This window comes from Cebus imitator, unplaced genomic scaffold (genome assembly GCF_001604975.1).
Source record: "Cebus imitator isolate Cc_AM_T3 unplaced genomic scaffold, Cebus_imitator-1.0 Scaffold281, whole genome shotgun sequence".
Lineage (NCBI taxonomy): Eukaryota > Metazoa > Chordata > Mammalia > Primates > Cebidae > Cebus > Cebus imitator.
Genome location: NW_016107596.1, coordinates 2,903,565 through 2,915,535, shown reverse-complemented (window position 1 = coordinate 2,915,535; position 11,971 = coordinate 2,903,565). Strand labels below are relative to the sequence as shown.

The following is an 11,971-nucleotide window of genomic DNA, read 5'->3' as shown; positions in this document are numbered from 1 at the left end:
AGCAGTCTGTAAGGCCAAGGCAGGAGGATTGCTTGAGGCCAGGAGTTCAAGACCAGCCTGGACAACAGAGTGAGACCCTGTCTCTACAAAGAAACAAAAATTAGCTGGGTGTGGCTGCACACGTCCCAGTTACTCAGGAGGCTGAGGTGGCAGGGTCCCTTGAGCCCAGGAGTTCGAGGTTGTAGTAAGCCATGATTGCACCACTGCACTTCAGTCTGAATGACAGAGCAAGACCCTGTCTCTAAAAATATAAATAAAATAAGGCCAGGTGTGGTGGCTCATGCCTGTAATCCTAGCACTTTGGGAGGCTAAGGCAGGAGGTTTGCTTGAGGCCAAGAATTTAAGACCAGTCTGGGCAACATAGCAAGACCCCCATCTCTACAAAAAATGTAAATTAAGCCAGGTATAGTGGTGCGTGCCTGTAGTCCAAACTACTCGCAAGGCTGAGGTTCACTTGAGCCCAGGAGGTCAAGGCTCAGTGAGCCATGATAGTACCACTGCACTCCAGCCTGGGCAAAAGAGCAAGACCCTGTCTCAAAAATTAATTTAATTAAATAAAGAATAAAAATATTCTGAGAGTCCATAGCTTCTCCAGGCTGCCAAGGAAATTCACGGCACAAAAACAGCTACAAACTTCTGCTCTAAACAGCTATGCCTTTGCATTAGTGTCCTTTCTGTATGATCATTTGTATTTGCTTTTTGAGACAGGATCTTGCTCTGTTGCCCAGGCTTGAGTGCAATGGTGTGATCATGGTTCACTGCAGCCTCAACTTGCTGGGCTAAAGTGATCCTCCCATCTCAGCCTCCTGAATAGCTGAGACTACAGACATATGCCATCCAGCCTGGCTAATTTTTTTTTTAGAGATGGGATCTTGCTATGTCACCCAGGCTGATCTCTAATTCCTGGGCTCAAGCAATCCTCCTGCCTCAGCCTTTTTAGCTAATTCCCACTCAGGCTTCAGACCTCAGCTCAGTTGCTTAAACTCCAGAGAGACTTTCCTAACCTTCCAGGTCTGGGAGAGAGGGCTTGTCTTTCCTCCCTCAGCCCACTGTGCTTTCTTCTATTTCTTAGCTTCATGGGTACAAGTGCTTCCCCCGACTGGGCTGTGATCCCTTAGGGGAAATGGACCATGTTGACTTCTGTGTCTCCAGGTCATAGCAGAGTATCCTGGTGCATATGGATGCTCAGAGTACATGCTTTTTTCTTTCTTTTTTTTCTTTATTCAGATAACATAACTTCTTTCTTTAAATTTATGCTTAGTATTTTGTTATTGTGGTAAAATGTACATAACATAAAACTTACTATGTGAGTCATTTTTAAGTGTACGGTTCAGTGGCATTAAGCACATACATACAGTTGTACAAATCGGCACCACCATCCATCTCCAGAACTTTTATCATCTTCCCAAACTGAAACTCTGTACACATTAAACACTAACTCCCCATTCCCTGCCCACCCCTCAAGCATCTGGCAACTGTCATTCTACTTTGTCTCTACAGATAAAGTTTATTTGGAAATAATTTTTCTTGCATGGCCTTGATGTTTTTGAGGAGTACAGTCCAACTCTTTTCTAGACTGTCCCTCCGTCTGGATTTATGTCATTCCTTCATGATGAGATTCAGTTAGCTGTTTTTGGCAGAAACATCATAGAAGTGATGCTATGTCCTTAGTCTATTAAGAGGCACAAGATATCAGTTTATCTCATAGTTGATCAAATTAACTATTTAGTTAAGGGGGACAAGCCAGATTTCCTAATTGAGAGGTTCCCGTTTTCTCTTTGCAATGATTAAATGTGAGAAACATTTTGAGAAGGAGCCTCACTCTGTACTCTGTCCCTCAGGGTGGAGGGCAGCGGTGCAGTCTCGACTTACTGCAACCTCCACCTCCCGGGTTCAAGCAATTCTCCTGCCTCAGCCACCCAAGTAGCTGGAATTACGGGCACCCACCACCACACCCGGCTAATTTTTGTATTTTTAGTAGAGACGGGGTTTCACCATTTTGCCCAGGCTAGTCTCGAACTCCTGACCTCAAGTGACCCATCTGCCTCGGCCTCCCAAAGTGTTGGGATTACAGGGGCGAGGCTGTGTGAATGATGTGTGCTCCAGGGAAAGTCATAGAATGCTTCCAAGTATCAGTTTCCCCCTCTGTGAAGTGTGGACGATGGTGTCCTAAACATATTACAGCTTAAGAAAGTAAAAGTGGGCCGGGCGCGGTGGCTCACACCTGCAATCCCAGCACTTTGGGAGGCCGAGGCGGGTGGATCACGAGGTCAAGAGATCGAGACCATCCTGGTCAACACGGTGAAACCCCGTCTCTACTAAAAATACAAAAACATTAGCTGGGCATGGTGGCGCGCGCCTGTAATCCCAGCTACTCAGGAGGCTGAGGCAGGAGAATTGCCTGAACCCAGGAGGCGGAGGTTGCAGTGAGCCGAGATCGCGCCATTGCACTCCAGCCTGGGTAACAAGAGTGAAACTCCGTCTCAAAAAAAAAACAAACAAAAAAAGAAAGTAAAAGTGTTCGAACGGCCTCTTGGCGCCAGCAAAAACAAGCCAAAGCTGAGGATTAATTTCCTGGGCGCTCCGCGTGAGGCGGGGACGGGGCCGAGAGAACGAGGGCGCCTGCGCGGGGAGGAGTGATCACAGAGTTGGTCCTCCAGAGACAGAGAGGCCGGAAGTGCTCTTCGTCAAGCCGCGCGTCTTTTGGGTGGCGACGCTGAGGCGGCGTGAATCTGGTCCGCTGGCTTCTTGGCGCTGTCGCTGCAGTAGCAGGTCCTCGTGAGGGGTTTGGGGGTTCTGGGCGGGCACAATGGCGTCTCGGGCAGGCCCGCGAGCGGCCGGCACCGACGGCAGCGACTTTGAGCACCGGGAGCGCGTCGCCATGCACTACCAGATGAGGTATGAAGTGAGGCGAGGAGCACGGAGGCCTTCTCCCCTGCGGGAACCTGCGGGGCCTGGGGAACGACGCCGCCAGGCCTCAGGGTCTTGCTTCCCAGCCAGCCCCCGTGCACGTGCCAAGTCCCCTCCTCCCTTGACGGCTTCGGGCCTGTCCCCAGTCCTGGAAAGCCCCATCGCCCCCGCGAGCTCCACCCCTTGATCCGCCCTGTGCCTTGAGGGGATCTAGCCGCGTGTGGGCTCCCGAGTTACGTCGATGCTGGCCCCGCTGTGTCACCTTCGAAACCGAATTTCTAATTTGAGCCTCAGCTTCCTCATCTGCAAAGGAGAGAATAATCTGCCTTTTAGGTTTTGGTGAGAGAGTAATCAGTAATTCGTGTGAAGAAAGTAGCATAAGACCTACCACGTAATATATGGTAGGTGTTGTATTTTGGGCCGTTTGGGGGAATATAGACAGTAAAAGGCAGCCTTTCCTAAAGATGCCTTGCCTAAAATGAATTTTATAAACACTCCCATGTAAGGGGTATCTCTGCATTCGATTACTAGTTCGACAAATATTACTGAGCTTCCAGCCATCATACACTGTGTTAGACATTAGACTATAATAGGGGGCAGAAGCAGACATGGTCTTTGTATGCATGTTATACCTTCAATAAACAGTTTTATAAAAAAAAACAAAACAAAAAAAACCTGTTCCCTGCCTTCATGGAGCTTGAAGTCCAGGGGTGACTGGGTTTTTTGTTTTTTGTTTTTCACATTTTCTACAGTAAATGTTTTTAAATAAAAATTTTAAAATTTTTACTTCCTTAAATCCATTTATCTCTCCCAGAATGTTCACATCTTTCTCTCCCGAGTTTTGAAGAATGATAAGCTCTTTGAACCCTCATCTCCTTCACATCTCTAGGCCCCAGGGGAAGGGGGCCTCACAACTTAAGCAGGTGTTCTCATGCTAGCCCAGAGCAGAAACATTGCCCATAGGAGTATGAGGAGGATACATTTGGGACCTGAGAGAATTAGAAGAATAAGTATGTACTTCCTTTAGATGAAAAATCTAGCTGGAGAATTATGGGCAGCCTGAGTACCTTTACTCTCTGCCAATACATTCTCCCTCCAGGCTTTAATCCTGTGGTGCAGTCAGAGTCATCTTGCTAAACACAGCTCTGAGTTACTCTTCTGCCATTTTATTATTATTGTTATTTTTTTTTTATAGAGATGGGGTCTCATTTTGTTGCCAAGCTGGTTTCAGACTCCTGGGCTCAAGCAGTCCTGCCTCAGCCTCCCAAAGTGCTTGGATTACAGTTGTGAGCCACCATGCCTGGCCTCTTCTGCCTTTAAACTAATTCTTTCATAGTCTTTGCGAATTCATATCCTACTACTCCTCTCCTACAATGTGTTATTGCCACACATAACCACTTGCTTCCCTGGAACACAAATAATTACGCCTTTTTGCTTGTGTGCTCCTGCATGGAATGCCCATCTTCACTCATTCCTGAGCCTAGTTCAAATACCACCTGCCTCTAGATAGCCATCTCTGATATTCCATCCCAGGCAGAGTTGATTCCTCCTTCCTGTGTTCCCATATATCTTGGAACATATATTTACTAGAACTTTTTCACTTCATTTTCTAATTAGTTTTTTCCTCTGTTCTTTGTGCCCGGCTTCTAGGCTGTTTTATTCAAATTTGTATCCCAGTGTCCAGTACAGTTCCCTGGCATATAGTTGGTGGTGAGAAAAATTTGAAAGGTACTTCTCCCTCTGCTCTGCCCTACAGTGTGACCCTCAAGTATGAAATCAAGAAGCTGATCTACGTACATCTGGTCTTATGGCTGCTGCTGGTTGCCAAGATGAGCGTGGGACACCTGAGGCTCTTGTCACATGATCAGGTGGCCATGCCCTATCAGTGGGAATACCCATATTTGCTGAGCATTTTGCCCTCTCTTTTGGGCCTTCTCTCTTTTCCTCGCAACAACATTAGCTACCTGGTGCTCTCCATGATCAGCATGGGGCTCTTTTCCATCGCTCCTCTCATTTATGGCAGCATGGAGATGTTCCCTGCTGCACAGCAGCTCTACCGCCATGGCAAGGCCTACCGTTTCCTCTTTGGTTTTTCTGCCGTCTCCATCATGTACCTGGTGTTGGTGTTGGCAGTCCAAGTGCATGCCTGGCAGTTGTACTACAGCAAGAAGCTCCTAGACTCTTGGTTCACCAGCACACAGGAGAAGAAGCGTAAATGAAGCCCGATGGACTGCTCTTAGGGGTGAAGCTTGGACCTCTCATTGAACAAAGGGACAGTAATAGAGCGGGTTCTAAAATCCCTTCTGGTGATTTTAGCAACTGTGATGTTGGTACCTGGTGCAGACCAGGCCAAAGTTCTGGAAAGCTGTTGCAATCTGCTGAGGTGGCAAAACTATAATTTATTCCTGGTTGGCTAGAACTGACCAACAGCTATGAAACAAACTTCAGCTGTTTGAAGTTGGGGCATTTTGAGGTTTTTAAGAATGAGCTTCATCCTTGCTTCCTCTCAGTCATTCTCCCCATTTCCAGCCATTACCCCTTAGCCACCAAGACTGAAGGAAATAGGGAATAAATCAAATTCTTCATCTGTAGGTCATGGGTCAGGAAGTGTTTGGGAAGCTGCTCCCCCTCCAGGCTGTGGTCTCTTCTGCAAACTATTTTAATTAAAAATCTCAATAAAGATGGCCCTGTCCACACTGTGCCTTGTGTTTGGTGCTTGATAGAGTGTGAAAGGTGTGGCCTTAGACACTACAAGATGATGGATAAAAGCTGAGAAATCTAGCAGTGGCCATAGAAGTAGATTGGGCATGGGGAACCTAAGTCATAGTTCTAACCTATAGCTGATTGGTAAGAACTACCTTGGACCATACATTTAATCTCTCCATCTATGAAATGGTCCATTCTCATTTATCTAGCTTAGGTTATGGGCTCTTTTAGTTGGATATTCACATCTACCATTCAGAGTTAATGAATCTGTTACTGTATAATGGCAACCAAAAGAATTTTAAAGTACCTCTGTTTATGGGGAGTTTATAATGTAGTAAAACTTGTTATTCATGTGAAACCAGTGAACATAATATCTAATAATGTGGAGCACATACATTAAAGACAGGGAGAGATCTGTGATTAAACTAAAGGTCCTTTCACACCTAAAATTCAGACGCACAGTATTTTTCACATGGAAGATATGTATCTCTTTGCACTTGACTTTATTGTCTCTGGATGATGCCCAGATCTCTAATTGCGGAGCTCTGCCCTCTCCAGAGTCGTAGTCATTATTTTGTTCCATAAACATGTATGTACCTAGTTACTATTACTGAGTCACTTTTTTTTTTAAGGCAGGATTTTATTTCCCTCATCCAGGCTGGAATGCAGTGGCGCCATCTCAGCTCACCTCTACGTACCAGGTTCAAGAAATTCTGCCTTGGTCTCAAAGTGCTTGGATTACAGGCGTGACCGTCGTGCGTGGCTGACAGTACTTGCAGCTCTAAAACCTCTTCCTCTAGATGTCATAATTATCATCTCAAAATCAGTATGTCCCAAACAGACCTTTGCCTTTCTGCCTCATACCCATTCCTCTTCCTTCATCCCTGTGTTCGAGTGAGTATACCAAGAGTACAGCTCTGGATCATCTGTTCCATGATCATTAAGTCCCTACTATTAAGTGGTACAACTTAAATGCCTTAAGCTCTGAGATTTCCAAAGTGGTCCCAATCCATCAGTCCTGCATTATTTCCTAATACTTCCAGTTCCACACTGTCTTAGTCAACTAAACCTCTTATGGATCCCCATGTAGGTTTCATGGTTTCCCAGTTTCCTTTGCTTAAAAATTTCCCTTTTCTGTTTTTACATTGCTTTATTAATTATCCCTTCAGACCCAGTTAATATGGTAATTCTTGAGCTTTCTGGTTCCTTCAAGGAATGTGAAATCTGAGTTCGTTGTTTTTTTTTTTTTCATTTTTTTTTTTNTTTTTTTTGAGACAGAGTCTCCCTCTGTCACCCAGGCTGGAGTGCAGTGGCGTGATCTCAGCTCAGTGCAACCTCTGCCTCCCAGGTTCAAGCAATTCTCGTACCTCAGCCTCCCGAGTAGCTGGGTCTGCAGGCATGTGCCACCACACCTGGTTAATTTTTGTATTTTTAGTAGAGATGGGGTTTTACCATGTTAGCCAGGATGGTCTCTATCTCCTGACGCCATGATCTACCTGCTTCATGATTACAGGCATGAGCCACCACGCCCAGCTTTTGAGTTCTTATTTTACTGATTTTAGGTACTGCGCAAGAGGTGTGAAAGACATGCAATTCTTTTTTTTTTTTTTTTTTTTTTTTTTTTTTGAGACAGAGTCTTGTTCTGTTCCCCAGGCTGAAGTGCAGTGGGGTGATCAGGGCTCACTGCAACTTTCCCTCCCAGGTTCAAGTGATTCTCCTGCCTCAGCCTCCTGAGTAGCTGGGAGTGGCACCATGCCTGACTGATTTTTGTATTATTAGTAGAGACAGGATCTTACCATGTTGGCCAGGCTGGTCTCGAACTCCTGACCTCAGGTGATCTTCCTGCCTCATCCTCCCAGAGTGCTGGGATTATAGGCCTGAGTCACTGTGCCTGGCCTCATATGCATTCTTGACAGAATTATTGTAAACTAAAGTCAGGGTGTATTTCACAGAGGATAAAACCAAACTGAAGTACAGATGAAATTTGGAGAGCAGAAGTAGATGGAAATGTATGGATAATGGAGTTAGTATGTGCACCAGACACAGATTGCTCATTTTTAAAGAATTGGGATGATGCAAATAGTTTGAAATTTCTTTGGTTACTGGAATGGTATTTTTTTTTTTTGGAAACAGTTTCACTCTTGTTGCTCAGGCTGGAGTGCAATGGCGCGATCTTGACTCACCACAACCTCCGCCTCCCGGATTCAAGCCATTCTCCTGCCTCAGCCCCCCCAGCAGCTGGGATTACAGGCATGTGTCACCACGCCTGGCTAATTTTTTGTATTTTTAGTAGAGATGGAGTTTCTCCGTGTTGGTCGGGCTGGACTTCAACTCCTGACCTCAGATGATCTGCCTACCTTAGCTTCTCAAAGTGCTGGGATTACAGGCATGAGCCACCGTGCCCACCTGGAATGGTACTTTATGGACTTAGAGTACTGTCAAAGACCCATTATGAAAATTATTGTCAACAATGCAAACCACCCAAAATCATTTGGTTTATGTTAGTTTTCTGCTTCTTAGGTTGTTGGAATTCTCCTTTTACTATTACTTTTTCCTGCCTCATGTTTGTAGTGTTCCCTGAAGCAAACAAGATTCCCTTACTGGATCTTGATTTAGTAGAAAGAACATTATTTGAATCAGAAGACATGTTCAAGTACCAATGCAACTACCAATCGTAGGACTAAAATCAGCCCTCTGTATTTCACAGATTGTTTAAAAGATCAAATAAGGTGGCTGGGCGCAGTGGCTCATACCTGTAATCACAGCACTTTGGGAGGCTGAGGCAGGCAAATCACCTGAGGTTAGAAATTTGACACCAGTCTGGCCAACACGGTGAAACCCTGTCTCCACTAAAAATACAAATATTACCTGGGCATGGTGGTAGGTGCCTATAATTCCAGCTACTCTGGAGGCTGAGGCAGGAGAATTGCTTGAACACAGGAGGCAGCGGTTGCAGTAAGCCAAGATCACGCCACTGTACTCCAGCCTGGGCAACAGAGCAAGACTCTAAAAAAAAAAAAAAAAAAAAGATCAAATAAGGTGAAATATTGTGAAAGTGCTTTATGAACTGTGTAGTATTATACAAATGTGAAAGATGGTTATTTATTTCCTGATATTTATAGGACTAGAGAATATAGGAGTTGAAGGGACTATTTGAGATCATCAAGGCAATGTGGTATAGTAGAATGAACAGTTTCCTTTTTTTTTTTGAGACTCATTCTGTCACCCAGGCTGTGCAGTGGCACAATCTCAGCTCACTGCAATGTCTGCTCACACCCGGCAAATTTTTGTAGAGAAGGGGTTTCACCAAGTTGGCCAGGCTGGTCTCAAACTCCTTACCTTAAGTGATCTTCCCACCTCATCCTCCTAAAGTGCTGTGATTACAGGCATGAGTCACTGTGCCCGGCTGGCTGACAGTTTCTGATGTTAGACTGATGACATAGGTGTGAATTCCAGCCAGTCATTTTACTGACTTTTGCCTTAAGCAAGATACCTGAGCCTCTGTTTTTGATCTGACAGATGGGCATCATTTTAGCTACCCCCAGGGTTGTTTTGAGGCTTAGATAGATAATATGTATGAACAGGCTAGTACATAGTTGGGGTTTAATAAGTAACAATGCCTTCCCTTGATGAGCAGTGTTGGCTTCCTCACTAAGACTGGGGAGTCTGTACCTCTCAGCAATAATTTCTTGCCTCAGAATTCTGGAGGTTGGCTGGGGGTGGTGGCTTACACCTGTAATTCCAGCACTTTGGGAAGCCAAGGTGGGTGGATCACCTGAGGTTGGGGGTTCAAGACCAGCCTGACCAACATGGAGAAACCCTGTCTTTACCAAACATACAAAAATTACCCGGTCATGGTGACACATGCCTGTAATCCCAGCTACTCAGGTGGCTGAGGCAGGAGAATCGCTTGAACCCAGGAGGCAGAGGTTGCAGTGAGCCGAGATCATGCCATTGCACTCCATCCTGGGTGACAGAGCGAGACTGTCTCAAAAAAAAAAAAATTCTGGAGGTTGATCCTTCTGGAAGAGCAGATATAAAGAAGGGATACTTGCCCACTCTTGGTTTACACTGATCTAATTGGTGGGCCTTCCTGCCCAGGGTTCCCTATCAGTGAACAGAGTTGTCCCAGAAGACATTAGAAATTGGCCATTACAGAAACAACCTGGAGCTACTGTTCCATGGTCTGACGTCTGACCAGAGTTCATGCACAGATAAGGTTGTGACAAGAAAAACAGCTGCCCAAGGTCCCCACAGTGCACTCTCTCCTAAGCACGTGCAGGGGCCTGCCAGGACTTCCTGAGCTCCTGACTTGGTTCCCAGGTAAAGGCTATTAAGCATGAAGTCGTGGTTAGCTCATTTTGACACAAACTACAGCTGAGTCAGGCCTTACCACCTGCCAATAAGACAGGGCCTTACAACACACCTTTGTTTCCTTTACTCCAATTGGCCACCTCCTATTCCAGCCACATTTACTCCTCCCTATTGACACTTGCCAAACAATCCCAACTCTCCTACAAGTCTAACCTCTGGTAACTCATGATTATAAAATCTACTTTCCTTTCTTTCCAACAATTTCAGTTTCTTTCTTTACATTGTTAACCCTGTCAGTTGTATCGCACTGCTAAGTTTAGTACTTTCTGAGAACTACATGGTCCAGAAACCCTCTGATCTCCCTAAGTAGTGTGTTCTGGCGGAAAGGGCCAGGAAGACATAGTGGTAAGTCCCAGATGAAAAAAGTGAGACTCAGAGAAGAATAATTGACAGGGATGGGAACCCAAGTCTTCTGGTCCATCCTCTTAGGACACCATCTCCTAGGCCTCATATTTCTGAACTTCTCACAGTGCTGCAGCGCTCAGTGCTCTCTGATCTATTGGCAGGCTGACTGGTAGGTTTGGCAGCCCTTTTCCTCCACTGACTCCAGGGAAAGCACTTGCATGCCTTCTGGGAGCTTCCACCAACACAAGTGTGAAGTGTGTTTGCGCGTATCTGTGTGTGTAGGAGACGGAGACAGGGCGTGTGTGTGCACAAGGGTGCATCTCAACCACACAGGCTTCCAGCTAGCTCTGGAAGGGACATTTTTTTGCACCTCACAGTGTCCTCTTGCAGGTAGGATGCCTGGGGGGATGGGAGCAGGTAGGGAGGGTCAGAGGAAAGGCTTTTTCCAGTCTCACAGACCTAAAACTCATCCTGGCTTTACCTAACCATGATGCAAGTTGCCTGGGTGGGACAATGTGGGAAGGAACTCCAGAACATAGGAGAGAGATCAGCAAGTGAGGGGCTGACTTCAGCTCTTAGCTGTGTTTGGACTTTACCTAATCTTCCTATTTCCCAGTCTGTAAAATGAGGTAGTAAAACTGAACTCAAGGGTTGTAGTACAAATAAAATAAACTGGGCAAAATGCATGACCCAGAGCCTGATAGTAGGATTTCAGCAAATGTTGATCCCATCCCTCTCCAACCCTAGATTGTGCCAGAATTCACCCCTGTGCGTCTTACCTTAAATACTTTTTGGAACAGTGTCCACATGAATAAACCAGCAAGACAATAAATAAAATGCCTCCTTTGCTTTCCCCCCATTTCTTCCTCACCTTTATTCCTTTTACTTTTCCAGCGGGTCCTGGAATGCTGTTTTTCTTCCCTTTCTTTCCTCTTTCCCTCTCTCCTCCTCCTGTCCTCCCTCCCTCCCTTCTTCTCTCCCTTCTTCCCTCCTTCCCTTTCTTCCTTCTTCCCTCCCTCCCTTCCTTCTCCATTTCTTTCTTGTCTTTATTTCTTTTCTGCTTTTCCTCCCATAGCTTAACTAGGAGAAATTAATCAATATTTTCTCTGTGAGAGATGAGAAGATAAGAGTTAAGAAGAAGGATTGTTTTAGAATAGAACCATGTTTCTCACTTCATCCCTTCAGCATTAGAAAAACTCATTATTAGCCAGGCGCAGTGGCTCACAACTGTAATCCCAGCACTTTGGGAAGCAGAGGCAGGAGAATTGCTAGAGGCCAGGAGTTGGGAGACCAGCCTGAGGATCATAGCCAGACCCTATAGCCAGGCAAAATGGCATGTGCCTGTAAAAGGCAGATTCACTTGAGCCCAGGAGGTGGTGGCTGCAGTAAGTGGTGATTATGCCATTGTCCTCCAGCTTGGGTGATAGAGTGAGACTCTGTCTCAAAAAAAAAAAAAAGAAAAAAAAAAACAAAACATAATTTATGTAGCTCTAAACCACTGTGAGTTAGGTAGAATTTGGGGGAAGGCTCCCTAACCTATTCTTAGTATGTCAAGCCACCCTTTCCTCCCTTCAGATCTTATGGTTTTATTTGCAGAGATTGGCTTCAAAGCTAAAAGGCAATACTGTGTTAGGGT

General features: G+C 45.5%; 1 protein-coding gene across 3 annotated transcripts; it reads left to right on the top strand.

The window, feature by feature from the left end:
- The first annotated feature begins 2,622 nt into the window (after positions 1–2,622).
- JAGN1 (jagunal homolog 1) lies at positions 2,623–5,611 on the top strand. Of its 3 annotated transcripts, none has more exons than XM_037728859.1 (2): positions 2,623–2,735; positions 4,667–5,611. In XM_037728859.1, the coding sequence occupies exon 2, from the start codon at positions 4,740–4,742 to the stop codon at positions 5,127–5,129; it is 390 nt and encodes a 129-aa protein (XP_037584787.1). In that variant the 5' UTR covers positions 2,623–2,735; positions 4,667–4,739; the 3' UTR covers positions 5,130–5,611. The 3 variants fall into 3 exon arrangements, with proteins under 3 accessions (XP_037584787.1, XP_037584788.1, XP_017357019.1); XM_037728860.1 differs by having other exon boundaries at positions 2,641–2,772; XM_017501530.2 differs by having other exon boundaries at positions 2,641–2,898.
- The last annotated feature ends 6,360 nt before the right edge of the window (positions 5,612–11,971 follow it).

Coding starts and splice junctions, on each gene's coding strand:
- JAGN1 (XM_017501530.2), top strand. CDS start 2,810: ATGGCGTCTCGGGCAGGCCCGCGAGCGGCCGGCACCGACGGCAGCGAC. Junction 2,899..4,666: donor GCCATGCACTACCAGATGAG/GTATGAAGTGAG, acceptor TCTGCCCTACAG/TGTGACCCTCAAGTATGAAA.